We start from the raw sequence: 13,887 nt of genomic DNA on the forward strand, positions 1-13,887 counted from the left end.
CAAGCACTGAAGCCTGTGCTATAGGAGGCTGTCTAGGCGGGCAGAGCGGGAAATCGGCTATCGAAGTCTGGCTTTCCCTTTCAAACAGTGTTTGATCCCTTCAGGTCCCTAAACCTTGGACCTCATCTGTCACATTTACCTGCTGTATCCCAGGAGCTTGTCAGGGCCTGGCACCTAGAACACACCGCCCTCCCCACCCCACCCCCCCCAATCACCACACACACACACAACACATGATAAATCATGGAGAGAAAGTGCCTTCCAAGAGCACCTGGCTCCCTCTGACAAGTGGCCCACACTTTCCTGGTCAGCTTAGGATGGCAGCCCCTCCTGCCTCCAGCCCCTGCCTTCTGGCCAGCCTTTGCCAAGGGGCCCAGATGTTTCTACTCTTGGTCCTGTCATGCCTGTGGCCGTCCATGGATGGGTCCATAGGGCAGGATTACATGGAGGCAGATGCTTGGTTCTCCGGGTCAAGCCCTGTATCTCTGTCTGCAGGTCCTTCTCCCAAGGTGCTCACGCTGGCCTGTAGATGGACAGCTCCAGCCTGGAACAGAGTGTGCGTGGGTGTGCGTGCGTCTGTGTGGCCGTCAGCAGCGTCAGCGGGGGAGAGGCGGGGGGGAGAGGCAGTGTGGTGCAGTGGGTGGCTGCATGGGGGCTGGAGCTGGACCACCTGGGCTCTGGTCCCCAACCCAGACAGCACCAGGGACTGCCCCATGCCTGTTTCCTCACCTGTAAAATCAAGATAAAACAGTACTGATCTAAGGATTCTATGGGAGAATACCCGGAAAGGGCTTAGAACAGATGCCTGGTCCGTAGCGCTTAATAAGAACCAGCTGCTGCTGCTGGCGGCTTAGTCTGGCTTTGCTTTTTGCTCCTATGTGAGTCAGAGACTGGCTGAATTCAGCTAAAATAAGTGTCGTAGCTGCTAACAGCACCTGTGAAGGACAGTAGGTCTGAGTTTCACAGATCCTCTTGCAGCCGGACAAAGAGGGCAGTGGTGTGGACAGAGGCAAACTGAGCTCCCTGGGCTGGCCACACCCCCCTGGGCCGGACCTGGATGGGAGCCCCTCCTGCCGGCTGGCTCTGAGGAACCTGCATCCTTGATCTGGAAATCCTCCCCAGCAGAGGACGGTCCAGCTGCGTCCTGCGGGCCCCTGGCTGTGCGCCCGAGTGCCAGGTCTGACGTGCTTTGCTCTCCTTTCCCAGGACTGGTCCTGCTCGCTGGTCGTGGCCTCTCTCGTGGGCGCCTTCGGCTCCTCCTTCCTCTATGGGTACAACCTCTCGGCGGTGAACGCCCCCACTCCGGTGAGTGCCCGCGGCAGCGGGATGTGCCCAGCAGAGGGCGCTGCGGCAACGCGGAAAGCCGGGTGTTACCGCCTAGCCCGGGGTGGTACCCCATTCTGCAAACATTTGCAGGCCGGTTCTGTGCCAGACCCTTGCTGGACACTGGGGTGGAGGGAGGGACAGAGAGAGTGAGACCAGCCCCTGCCCTCGAGGGGGAGGTGGGAGATACAGAAATAGAGGATGATGACAATTCGTGAGGTCCGTTCCCTGCTCGTGGAGGGTCCTGGGAGAGTGTAGAGAGGAGAGGGATCTTCGGAGGTCCCAGGGGCCAGATCCTAAGGGTCTTATTCCAGGGCAAGGAACACGAAATCTGAGGCTTACGAAGGGATCTTAGGCACAGAAACATTTCCTTGATCTGCTTTTTCTTTGTTTACGGCTTTTAATCACAGCTGGATGTCACTTGAGTATCTGTTGGTTTAAGATCCATTGCTGGCTTTTGTTTTCTTCTGAAATCAGGTCATTAGGTGCAGTTCCCCAGGCCCTCCTAATACCACTCTGCTGGTTTGCAGATGAAGGTTTAGTTCTCACCCACCTAGGCTGTTAGGTTTAGGTGCTACCCATTCCTGCGGGTGCTGGCTTCTGCTTGACCTACCTCCATCCCTGGGGTAAAGTGGATGGGTCGATGGTGGTATACAGGAAGTCTTCCTGGAGGAGGTGATGCCAGAGCTGCATCTTGAAGGTGGAGCAAAGGCACTGAAGCCTGAGATATGAAACATTTGCAGAAATGCAGGTCTGATACTGTTGGAGCCCAGGATGTATTTTGGACAGCATAAGGGCATGAGCTACAGAGGCAGACAGAAGCCAGGCTGTGGACTTTTGTGGGTGCTTTTAAGGCTTTTCCTTGTTTGGGGGCCCAGCATGCTGTGTGCAAAACATAGGGGGAAGCTGGACCAGTGGGTCTCAAAGGGGCCCCAGGAGCCCTGGATTTTGCAGAAGTGCCTCAGGGATCCAGACTCCATCTGTACTAGAACAGCACTTTTTTTATTCTGTTAACTCTTTTACATTTTAGGGGCTCTGTAAGTTCATTTGAAAAATTGATTCTGATACTAAAAACAGTTTGAAAACCAGGGGGTCTACATGGCTTCTCTGAACGCTTGCATTAATCAATGGCTTTGATTTTGTCATTGTGATGTCATCCTGAGACGGTATCCAATTTGTCCATATTTGTCTTTAAGAGGATTGGGAATTTGCACTCTTGCGTCATCTTGGTAATCCAGCAGAGCCTCCAGCAGAGGGTGGAGAGCCTTTACACTCATGGCTTATAATGCAAAGAGACGTGTAAAACTTGAACCTGGAATAGAATGATATGAGTAGAAAAGTAGTAGTGCAAGCAATGACGGTGGGAACACGAGGAAGGGGCAATCCTGTCATTCACTCATTCAAAAAATGTTTTTAATTAATAAACTTTATATTTTAGAGCAGTTTTATGTTCTCAGCAAAATTGAGTGGAAAGCACAGAATTCCCATATACCCCCTGCCTCCACTCCCCCACTGTTAACATCCTGCACCAGAGCAGTACCTTTGTTATAATTGATGAACCCTCCTTGACACATTGTTATCACCCAACACCCACAGTTTATATTAAGGTTCACTCTTTGTGTTGTACTTTCTATACATTTTGACACATGTGTGATGACTTGTACCCACCACTGTAGTATCTTACAAAATATCTTCACTGCCCTAAACATTCTCTGTGCTTTGCCTATTCATTCCTCCCATCCTCACCCTGGCAACCACTGATCTTTTTACTGTCTCTATACAGGCACACCTTGCTTTATTCCCTTTGCTGTATTGCAGATATCGTATATTTTACAGATTGAAGGTTTCCCTTTCCAGAGTGTCATATCGTTGGACTCATACAATGTATAATTTTTCAGGTTGGCTTCTTTCACTTAGTAGTATGTATTTAAAATCCCTCCGTGTCTTTTCATGGTTTGAAAGCTCATTTGTTTTTGATTCTGAATAATATTCCATGGTCTGGCTGTACCTCAGTTTATTTATCCATTCACCTACTGAAGGACATCTTAATTGTATCCAAGTTTTGGCAATTATGAATAAAGCTGCTATAAACATCCATGTACAGTTTTTTGTATGGATGTAAGCGTTCAATTCATTTGGGTAAATACCAAGAAGCATGATTTCTGGATTGTATGGGGAAAGTATGTTTAGTTTCGTAAAAAACTGACAAAATGTCTTCCTAAATGGCTGTTCCATCTTGCATTCCCACCAGCAGTGAATGAGAGTTCCTGTTGCTCCACATTCTTGCCAATATTTAATGTTGTTAGTGTTTTGGATTGGATATTCTAATAGGTTTGTAGTGGTATCTTATTGTTTAATTTGCATTTCCTCAATGATATATGATGTAGAATGTCTTCTCATATCCTTCTTTGCCATTTGTATATCTTCTTTGGTGAGGTGGCTGTTTGCGTCTTTTGCCCATTTTTTAATCAGATTTGTTTGTGTTATTATTGAGTTTTAAGAGTTCTTTATATATTTTGGGTAATAGATCTTTATCAGATGTGTCTTTTGCAAATATTTTCTCCCAGTCTGTGGCTTTTTTTCTCATTCTCTTGACATCATCTTTTACAGACCATTAAATTGTAATGAAGTCCAGATTATAAATTATTACTTTCATGAATCACGCATTTAGTGTTTTATCTAAAAAGTCATCACCATACTCAAGGTCATCTAGATTTCTCTCCTATGTTATTCTATGTTAAAACTTTTAGGAGTTTTATAGTTTTGCATTTTACATTTAGGCCTTTGATCCATTTTGAGTTAATTTTTATGAAGGGTGTAGGATCTATGTCTAGATTCTTTTTTTTCCCCTTTTTTGCATGTGGATGTCTATTGTTCCAGTGCCATTTGATGAAGACTATCTTTGCTCCATTATATTGCCTTTGCTCCTTTGTTAAAGATCAGTTGACTATATGTGGGTCCATTTCTGAACTCTCTTCTGTTCCATTGATCTGCTACTATTCTTTTACCAATACCACACTGTCTTGATTACCATACTTTATAGTAAGCCTTGAAGTAGGGTAATATCAGACCCTACTTTGTTCTCCTTCAATGTTGAGTTGGCTATTCTGGGTCTTTTGTGTCTCCATATAAACTTTAAAATCAGTTTGTCAGTATCCGCAAAATAACTTGCTGGGATTTTGACTTGTATCGTATTGAATGTATAGATCAAGTTGGGAAACTGATGTCTTGATAATATTGAGTCTTCCTGTCTAAGAACATGGAATATCTCTCCATTTACTTAGTGAAATATTTTCTCCCAAGGACAGGCCTTGTGAAGAAGAACAGAATGCTCTGATGTATTTCAGAATGGTTCCTTTTCCCCTCCTCTGCTGGAAGCATAAGGGGATTCTTCTGACAGTCCCTGTGAGAATCTGGTAGAGACCCTGGAGGTAAAACTCACAAAAGGGGGACGGATATGACTGGGTCCCCAGAGATATTAACTCTCAAACTTGTCCACACTGAGCCTTCAGCAATTCATTAATTACAGTTCAGGTTTTCCTGCCCCAGCACTGGTTTGCTACTGTGCATTTTTGCTCTGGTAAGTTGTGGTTCTCTGTATCTGCCTGTCTCTCCAGTTTGGGGAGATGCCCAGCAGTGAGAGATGCGCGGGGTGGAGATGGGGACACAGGCAGGTGGAAGGGCTTTATGTTATCCGGGGCTTGAGAGAGAGCGGCAGGCTTCCTGGGAATGGTGCAGAGAGGGGGCCGCCGGATTGTGGGGTCCAAAGGGCTGGAGGGGGAGGAGGCTGGGAAGGAGGCCAGGGCCGGCTCAAGCAGGATCACAGGCGCCAGAACAGGAGCACGAGTCAGCACCACCCAGCCTGCGAGCACTGGAGGCGGGCTGGGGGCCAGGGCTCAGCCTGGGAGCCCCTCCCAGGGCGGAAACTGCCTGGAGCTGGAGGAGCTGGAGCCGGGCAGGCCTGCACGGGGACCCCAGCTCCCCTGGGGACCCCAGATCCTGACAGGTGGTGACAATTCCCTGGTGAAGTGGCCAGGAGGATGGAAGGGGGCCCGAAGCTGGAGGGGCTCAGCCTGTGGCCAGTGATCACTCAGAAATCTCTTCCCTTTGCTGTGGGCCTAGGTGTGAGCAAGCGAGGCAGCCCCAGGGTCCAGGAGACCAGTATGGGAGCAGAGAGCCCAGGGAGCGGAGTCTAACACTGGTGGGAAGGGCCCACGCCTGGTGGTGGGTTTCTGTGTCGGCGTCAGACTTCACCGGGGCTCTGGCCTCTCAGAAGGAGAAAGAAACTCTCGGACCCAGGAGATGCAGATGCTGGGGTCTGGGGGTAACCGTGCACAGACCTGGTGAATAGAGGCTGCCGCCAGAGGTGCTGATGAAAATAAGTCACAGCGAGGGCACTGACCCAGCAGAAGGGATGCTGGTTTAGCGATGACACAGGGTCCTGAGGCCCCTGCCCACCAGCTTCACCTCTTGAGTGGTGGGATAACCGGGTCCGGGCGGGGGGGGGTTGGAGGAGGAGAGGGACTGCAGGCCAAGGCTGTGTACCCTCAGGCGAGGCGGAATTTCACCACTTGAACAATCCAGGCAGTAGCTGACGCTGGCCCTGGCCGCCACCCGGCTGCATCTCACAAGCATTCCGTGTTTCTCTCGCCTCAGATATTTGGAAACTTTCTGGAAAGCTGATGATGAAAATAATGCCCACTGTGGGCACCGACTGCGCTGCCCCATTAGGGACGGTATCAGATTTCATCCTCATTACAGTCCCCAAGGGAGCCAGAACTAACCCCTGTTATAGATGAGGAAACCGAGGCCCAGGGAGGTTAATGTGTCTGCATTCCTGGTGTGTGTGGGGGGAGCCCTTAGCCCCATTCTTAATATATCCACTTGTTTCTCGTCAACACAGTTACCCTAAATGACTGTAGGTCCTGTGCACCCTGCTTTCAAGGAGCCCCCCGAGTCTGACTACCTATCATGCCCCATTTGGAAGAGGACACCCAGGTACCTCGGGCATCCACACATGGCCCTTGCCCAACTTTGGCCAATGGGATGTGAGCAGAAGTGAGTATAAGACACTGGAGGCCTGGCCCGTGAGGACATTCCAGAATGTTCTTCAGTTCTTTCTTCCCCCAGATGGCACGGGGACAAGTTGTAGGACACACACTAGGCATTGCAGGAGCTAGAAAGGAATCTTCATTGTCTTCAGACATTGAAGCTTCAGGGTTTCTGCACCAACCAGTGGCCAGTACCCTGGCAGCTGCCCCCGAGTAGGTCTCCAGCCTGGCCTGCCGTTGGGTCTTCTACCTGGTTTTCCTGTTTCCACTCTGGCTCCTCTAGTTTATTCTCCACCCAAGGCCAGAGGGACCCTTTACAAATTAAGGCAGATCAAACTGTGCTTCTGCTCAAGACCTCCATGGCTTCCCATCACACCTGGAAAACAGCCCAGAAGCCCGCTGTGGCCCCAAGCCCAGGGGGCCTGGCGCCTGGTGACCACTCTGCTCTCATCACCAGCACTTTCCCCCTTGCTCCCTCTTTTGCCCCCACAAGACCCCCCTCCCCCAATGCTGTTCCTCAAACACACCCATACTCGGGCACCCCAGGGCCTTTGCAATTGCTTTTCCCTCTGCCTGGAACACTCTTTCCCAGATGTGCCCAGATAGTCCTATGCTCTCTCCTTCAATTACCTCTGGCTCCTCCTCAAATGTCCCCTCCTCAGAGACGTCTTCCTCGACCAGCCCATCCCAGCAGCACCTCTCTATCACTCTCTAGCCCCTCACCCTAATTTACTTCTCTTTACAGAATATAACACCACCTGAGATACTATATATTTATTTGATTCTTGTCCGTTCTTCCCCCATTTTCGAAAGTAAGCCCCATGAAGACATGGGCTTCATGGTTTTCTTGCTTCTACAGTGCCAGCACCTAGAATGGGGTCTGGCACACAGTAAGCATTGATAATAAATATTTGCTGAATGAGTACATGGATAAATTTAAGATTTTTTAAAAGTTCTTTGTGTGAAAATTCAGTTCCAAGGCAAGTCCCCTAGGCTTCCTCACCCCCCAGCCAAACTGCCAGCTGTGAGTCTGCCCTTTGTGAAAATTCTAGTGCTGCCTCTGCCACATTCACACGGACAGGGACTTGACCCAGGTCTGCCTAACTCGAAGGTGTACCCTTTTTCTGCTCTACTAAGTTGATCTGCTAGAGCTCTTGCAGGTTTTTGGCTTTGCAGGCCATAAGACCTTTGTCCCAACTACTCAAGTCTATCTCTGTAGTGAGAAAGCTGCCATAGGCGATATGTAAATGAGTGGGCAGGGCTGTGTTCCAATAAAACTTTATTTACAAAGACAGGCAGTGGGCCAGATTTAGCCCAGTGATCCATGTTTGCTAATCGCTGTGCTAAAGGTTCCAGGAAAGTGGTGAGGCCCCTGTGGACGCCTGCTGTCATTAGGACCTCCTGGCAGAGAGCTGGCTGGCTTTATGAACAATCAATCCACAAGTGGTGAATTTTCCTACAGACGTTATATTCCTAATATTTTTCTCTCTTTTGTCCTTTTATTGCTGCATGTCTAAACCTTTATCTTTTCTGTTTCCAATGACTAATTCTAATTGGCATAGTTCTATCTATCTATCTATCTAATCTGTCCGTCTACCTACTTCTCTATTTATCAATTTATCCATCTCTTTTTTTTATATCTTTATTGGAGTGTAATTGCTTTACAATGTTGTGTTAGTTTCTGTTGTACAATAAAGTGAATCAGCTATATATACATATATCCCCAAATGCTCTCCCTCTTGCGCCTCCCTCTAGGTCATCACAAAGCACCAAGCTGATCTCCCTGTGCTATGCAGCAGCTTCCCACTAGCCATCCATTTCACATTTGGTAGTGTATATATGTCAGTGCTACTCTCTCACTTCGTCCCAGCTTACCCTTCCCCTCCTGCGTCCTCAAGTCTGTTCTCTACATCTGCATCTTTATTCCTGCCCTGCCACTAGGTTCATCAGTACCGTTTTTTAAAAATTCTATCGATCTATCCATCCATCTACTTATCTATCTATCATCCTTTTTTTTTTTTAATTTATTTATTTTTATTTTTGGCTGCATTGGGTTCTCGTTGCTGCTCGCGGGCTTTCTCCAGTTGCGGTGAGCGGGGGCTACTCTTCATTGCGGTGCACAGGCTTCTCATTGTGGTGGCTTCTCTTGTTGTGGAGCACAGGCTCTAGGCGTGTGGGCTTCAGTAGTTGTGGCTCACAGGCTCTAGAGCACAGGCTCAGTAGTTGTGGCGCATGGGCTTAGTTGCTCCGTGGCATGTGGGATCTTCCTGGACCAGGGCTCAAACCCAGATCCCCTGCGTTGGCAGGCGGATTCATAACCACTGTGCCACCAGGGAAGCCCATCTATCATCTTCTATCTACTTATTTACCTATCTATTTAAAGCATTCTGAGCCCTTGTAAAAGGCTATGCAAAATCTAGAGCTAATTTAGATACCAATCAAATGAAACATGATAATTGCTGAATTTTCAAGCAGTCATGTATGCAGGCTAAAGGGGTTCCTCTGAAACCTGGCAAATGGCCTCATATTTAAGCCATTTTAAGCCTTGACTTTTAGTAGGAGAATGCTTCTTGCCTGGGATCTGTTCTGTTAGTGCTGCTACGATAATCCAGAGCTGTCGTGGGAGATGTCCCCTTGGTGCCTGCGGGCCCCCTGGGTCTGGATCTCGCCTGAGAGGCCGATGAGGGCTGGATGGAGACATCAGAGTCTTATTCCCAGGGCTGTTGTATGGGAGCCAAGGTGGGTGCCCGTCCTCGGGCAGGCAGGGCTGATGTGGCTTGGGTGAGGTGATGTGTCAGCCTAGAGCATGAATCAAAATTCCTCTTGCTCATGAGTGATGTCTGGAGAGCCTACAGGAAGATTCTGGAAGCAGTATTCTAAAGGAATGAAAGGTCCAAGCCTCAGTGGAAGATATGGAGCCCAGACTTCCATCCAAAGGGGTCCCACGAAGACAAGGATGGGCCCAAATGGGATGGGGCTCGGGTGTAATCAATCACGAGGAGCGTGGGTGAGGAGTGGCGGGCCTGGATGCGTTCCTGCTGAGATCTGTGCAGTGCTTGGGGCTGCAGGACGAGCCACGGGCACATAGCCAGGGCCTGAGAGAGCAGCCAGCCTCAAGCAGGGTGACCACTGGGGCAGACATTAAGAAGAGTCACCCAGGGCTTCCCTGGTGGTGCAGTGGTTGAGAATCCGCCTGCCAATGCAGGGGACACGGGTTCGAGCCCTGGTCTGGGAAGATCCCACATGCCGCGGAGCAACTGGGCCCGTGAGCCACAACTACTGAGCCTGCGCGTCTGGAGCCTGTGCTCCGCAACAAGAGAGGCCGCGATAGTGAGAGGCCCGCGCACCGCGATGTAGAGTGGCCCCCGCTCGCCGCAACTAGAGAAAGCCCTTGCACAGAAACGAAGACCCAACACAGCCAAAAATAAATAAATAATTAAATAAATTAAAAAAAAAAAAAAAAAGAGTCACCCAGAAGGACCAAAGTTGAGCTAAGTGAGTGTGTTGAATAGGAGGCCTAAGTGAAAACAGAAATTAGCTAGTAAACAGGCAATGCTATGGCTGGGAGGACAGACAGGAAGGTGGCTGGGAGGGAGAGTTTAGAGCTGATTCCAAAAATAGAGAGGGAACACCTAGAGCCTGTTTGCCCAGTCCTGGCCCACAGTTCAGGCAAGTGCTTTGAGGTTTAGCAAAAAGGACAACGGATGGGATTCTATAGGTCAAAGTGTCCTTGCAAACAATGCTGGTCATTGCTTCCCTGGCACCCAGCAGACTGCCTGGAGCAAAGGTTTGTGATGCCTTCAGATGCTGACTACCCAGAGGTAGGCCAAGTTCACGGGCTAAGGGCACAGTCTTCTAACGACTGCTCTCACTTCAGACACCAGCTGCAAGCTTGGGGATCCCAGGGCTGCCCACAACTCTGACCAACTGCTTACAGATTTGGGGGCACCCACTAGCCCCTCAGCCTTGATAATTCGCTAGAACAACTCAAAAATCTCAGGAAAGCACTATGCTAACAATTACAGCTTTATTATTGCCAAAAGGATACAAATCAGAAGCAGACAAAAGAAGAGACACTTACAGGGAGGGCATCCCAAACATGAAACTTCTGGAGTTCTCTCCCCTTGACATCCAGACACATCACCCTCCCAGCACCTCAATGTGTAACAACTCACAGAGTACTGTCCACCAGGGAAGCTCACCATGCTTCCATGTCTGGAGTTTTTGTTGACGCTTCATTACCTAGGCATGACTGATCACCTCAATCTCCAGTCCCCCGCCCCTCCTTGGAGGCAGGGCTGCCACCACCTGGCTCGAAGCTCTCCCCCCAGTGCCAGCCACATGGTGGGTATTTCCAGCACGGCCAGCCCCCAAACTGGGGTATCTCACTTGCATAAGCCATCAGGTGGGGTCCGAGAGCCCCTCTGTGGATAACAAAGACACTCCTGTCATCAACATTTCCTATCCAGGAAATCCCAAGGGTTTAGAGGCTACTGTTCACGAACCAGGAAGAAATGTTACAGAGCCGGACTCGGGTCTGCTCACCTGCATACAGTAAAGCCAATCTACTGACACTGGGTTGTGGTGAAGGAAACTGCAGCATTTACTGCAGGGCGCCCAGCAAAGAGTCCCGGGAAACTAGTGCTCAAAACACTGGAACTCCCCCATGGGTCTCAGGAAAGCATTTTTAAAGGCCATGTGAGGGGATGTGATCAGGGCATGTGATCAGCTCGTGCACAGTTCTTTGATTGGTTGATGGTGAGGTAACAGGGCGGAGTCACAGGGGTTAACACGATCAATTCTTTTTTTTTTTTAACATCTTTATGGGAGTATAATTGCTTTACAATGGTGTGTTAGTTTCTGCTTTATAACAAAGTGAATCAACTAGTTATACATATACATATGTTTCCATATCTCTTCCCTCTTGCGTCTCCCTCCCTCCCACCCTCCCTATCCCACCCCTCTAGGTGACCACAAAGCACCGAGCTGATCTCCCTGTGCTATGCGGCTGCTTCCCACTAGCTATCTATTTTACATTTGGTAGTGTATATATGTCCATGCCACTCTCTCACTTTGTCACAGCTCACCCTTCCCCCTCCCCATATCCTCAAGTCCATTCTCTAGTAGGTCTGTGTCTTTATTCCCGTCTTGCCCCTAGGTTCTTCATGACCTTTCTTTTTTTCTTAGATTCCATATATATGTGTTAGCATACGGTATTTGTTTTTCTCTTTCTGACTTACTTCACTCTGTATGACAGACTCTAGGTCCATCCACCTCACTACAAATAACTCAATTTCGTTTCTTTTTATGGCTGAGTAATATTCCATTGTATATATGTGCCACATCTTCTTTATCCATTCATCTGTTGATGGACACTTAGGTTGCCTCCATGTCCTGGCTATTGTAAATAGAGCTGCAATGAACATTTTGGTGCATGACTCTTTTTGAATTATGGTTTTCTCAAGGTATATGCCCAGTAGTGGGTTTGCTGGGTCGTATGGTAGTTCTATTTTTAGTTTTTTAAGGAACCTCCATACTGTCCTCCATAGTGGCTGTATCAATTTACATTCCCACCAACAGTGCAAGAGTGTTCCCTTTTCTCCACACCCTCTCCAGCATTCATTGTTTCTAGATTTTTTGATGATGGCCATTCTAACCGGTGTGAGATGATATCTCATTGTAGTTTTGATTTACATTTCTCTAATAATTAATGATGTTGAGCATTCTTTCATGTGTTTGTTGGCAATCTGTATATCTTCTTTGGAGAAATGTCTATTTAGGTCTTCTGCCCATTTTTGGATTGGGTTGTTCGTTTTTTTGTTATTGAGCTGCATGAGCTGCTTGTAAATTTTAGAGATTAATCCTTTGTCAGTTGCTTCATTTGCAAATATTTTCTCCCATTCTGAGGGTTGCCTTTTTGTCTTGTTTATGGTTTCCTTTGCTGTGCAAAAGCTTTTAAGTTTCATTAGGTCCCATTTGTTTATTTGTGTTTTTATTTCCATTTCTCTAGGAGGTGGGTCAAAAAGGATCTTGCTGTGATTTATGTCATAGAGTGTTCTGCCTATGTTTTCCTCTAAGAGTTTGATAGTGTCTGACCTTACATTTAGGTCTTTAATCCATTTTGAGTTTATTTTTGTGTATGGTGTTAGGGAGTGTTCTAATTTCATTCTTTTACATGTACCTGTCCAGTTTTCTCAGCACCACATATTGAAGAGGCTGTCTTTTCTCCACTGTATATTCTTGCCTCCTTTATCAAAGATAAGGTGACCATATGTGCGTGGATTTATCTCTGGGCTTTCTATCCTATTCCATTGATCTATATTTCTGTTTTTGTGCCAGTTTGGCACCTGTAGGTTTGGGGCTACGTGCTCATGGTCATCAAGTCGTTAACGTCTTCCATTTGGTAGGGGTTTTAGCATCTGTAAAACAACTCAGGAAATGTGCATCTGACACTGTTATCTAGGTCCTTCAGAGAGGGCTACAGCAGAGGCTCTGGGGGAGGGGTCTGTCCCGGGAAGGTCCCATAGGGTCCTGCTGGGTTCCAGAAAGGCCAGCCAAATTCTTAATTACACAACAGTACATTGTATAAATACAAGGTATATCTTACAAAAGTATGTTCTAAACATAAAAATACTGAAAAAAGTTTGTAAATCCAAATGAGCACTTTGTTTTTCTTTTATGGTTGGTGTTTTTGTGTGTCTTGAATCTTTACCTATCTAGGTGGTAAATATTTTCTCTTATGTTAGGTACGTATATTTTAACCACATTCCTGAGGTGATTCTGCTCTGTGGTTCCCCTAAGTTCAGAGTCAGATCTGAGTTTGACTCCCAGATTTGCCACTTAGCTGAGCAAGTCACTTTGTCTCTCTGAGCCTCAGTTTCCCTATCTGCAAAAGGACGTAAAAATAGGGCGCATCCACAAAATGTGTTAGAAGGATTCAACGAAATAAAGCTCAAAGAGAGCTTAGCAAAGTGCCTGGCATGAAGACAGTGCTCCATAAAAGCTGTTTTGTTTACAAACTGGCTGGCTTCGAGGACGGCAGAATGGGACGGAGGAATAACATGGTTTGTTGTTTGTTTTCAGTACATCAAGACCTTTTACAATGAGTCGTGGGAGAGGAGGCATGGACATCGGATAGACCTGGATACTCTGACTCTACTCTGGTCTGTGACCGTGTCCATATTCGCCATTGGTGGACTCGTGGGGACGTTCCTGGTGAAGTTGATCGGAAAGGTTCTTGGGAGGTCAGTGGGGGCCATCTCTGTTTGGGGATCCCTTCTGTAATGTTCATAAATATGTCTGTATCAGAGCCAGGATCCCAGCAGGCAACAGAGTTCCATTCAGTCCAACTGGAGAAGTTTTAAAGCCAGAAGGGCAAGGAGCGGAAATAGGGTACCGGAGGCCAAGGAGAAGTGAATCCATGGGCGATGGGCTGACAGGCAGCCGCTGAGGTTGTAGAGGCGCCAGGCTATGTCAGAACCCTACTGTCCAAACAGGGCGGAGCTAGGAAGAA

General features: G+C 47.9%; 1 protein-coding gene across 4 annotated transcripts in view; it reads left to right on the plus strand.

Moving 5' to 3' along the window:
* SLC2A9 (solute carrier family 2 member 9) overlaps positions 1-13,887 on the plus strand; it is a 233,560-nt gene that overhangs the window by 14,890 nt on the left and 204,783 nt on the right. For all 4 annotated transcript variants that reach the window (XM_059924186.1, XM_059924182.1, XM_059924183.1 and 1 more), the window contains 2 exons: positions 1,207-1,305; positions 13,458-13,618. In XM_059924186.1, coding sequence (XP_059780169.1) covers positions 1,207-1,305; positions 13,458-13,618 — 260 coding nt within the window. The remainder of the gene's footprint in view (positions 1-1,206; positions 1,306-13,457; positions 13,619-13,887) is intronic.

This window comes from Balaenoptera ricei, chromosome 5, assembly GCF_028023285.1.
Source record: "Balaenoptera ricei isolate mBalRic1 chromosome 5, mBalRic1.hap2, whole genome shotgun sequence".
Lineage (NCBI taxonomy): Eukaryota > Metazoa > Chordata > Mammalia > Artiodactyla > Balaenopteridae > Balaenoptera > Balaenoptera ricei.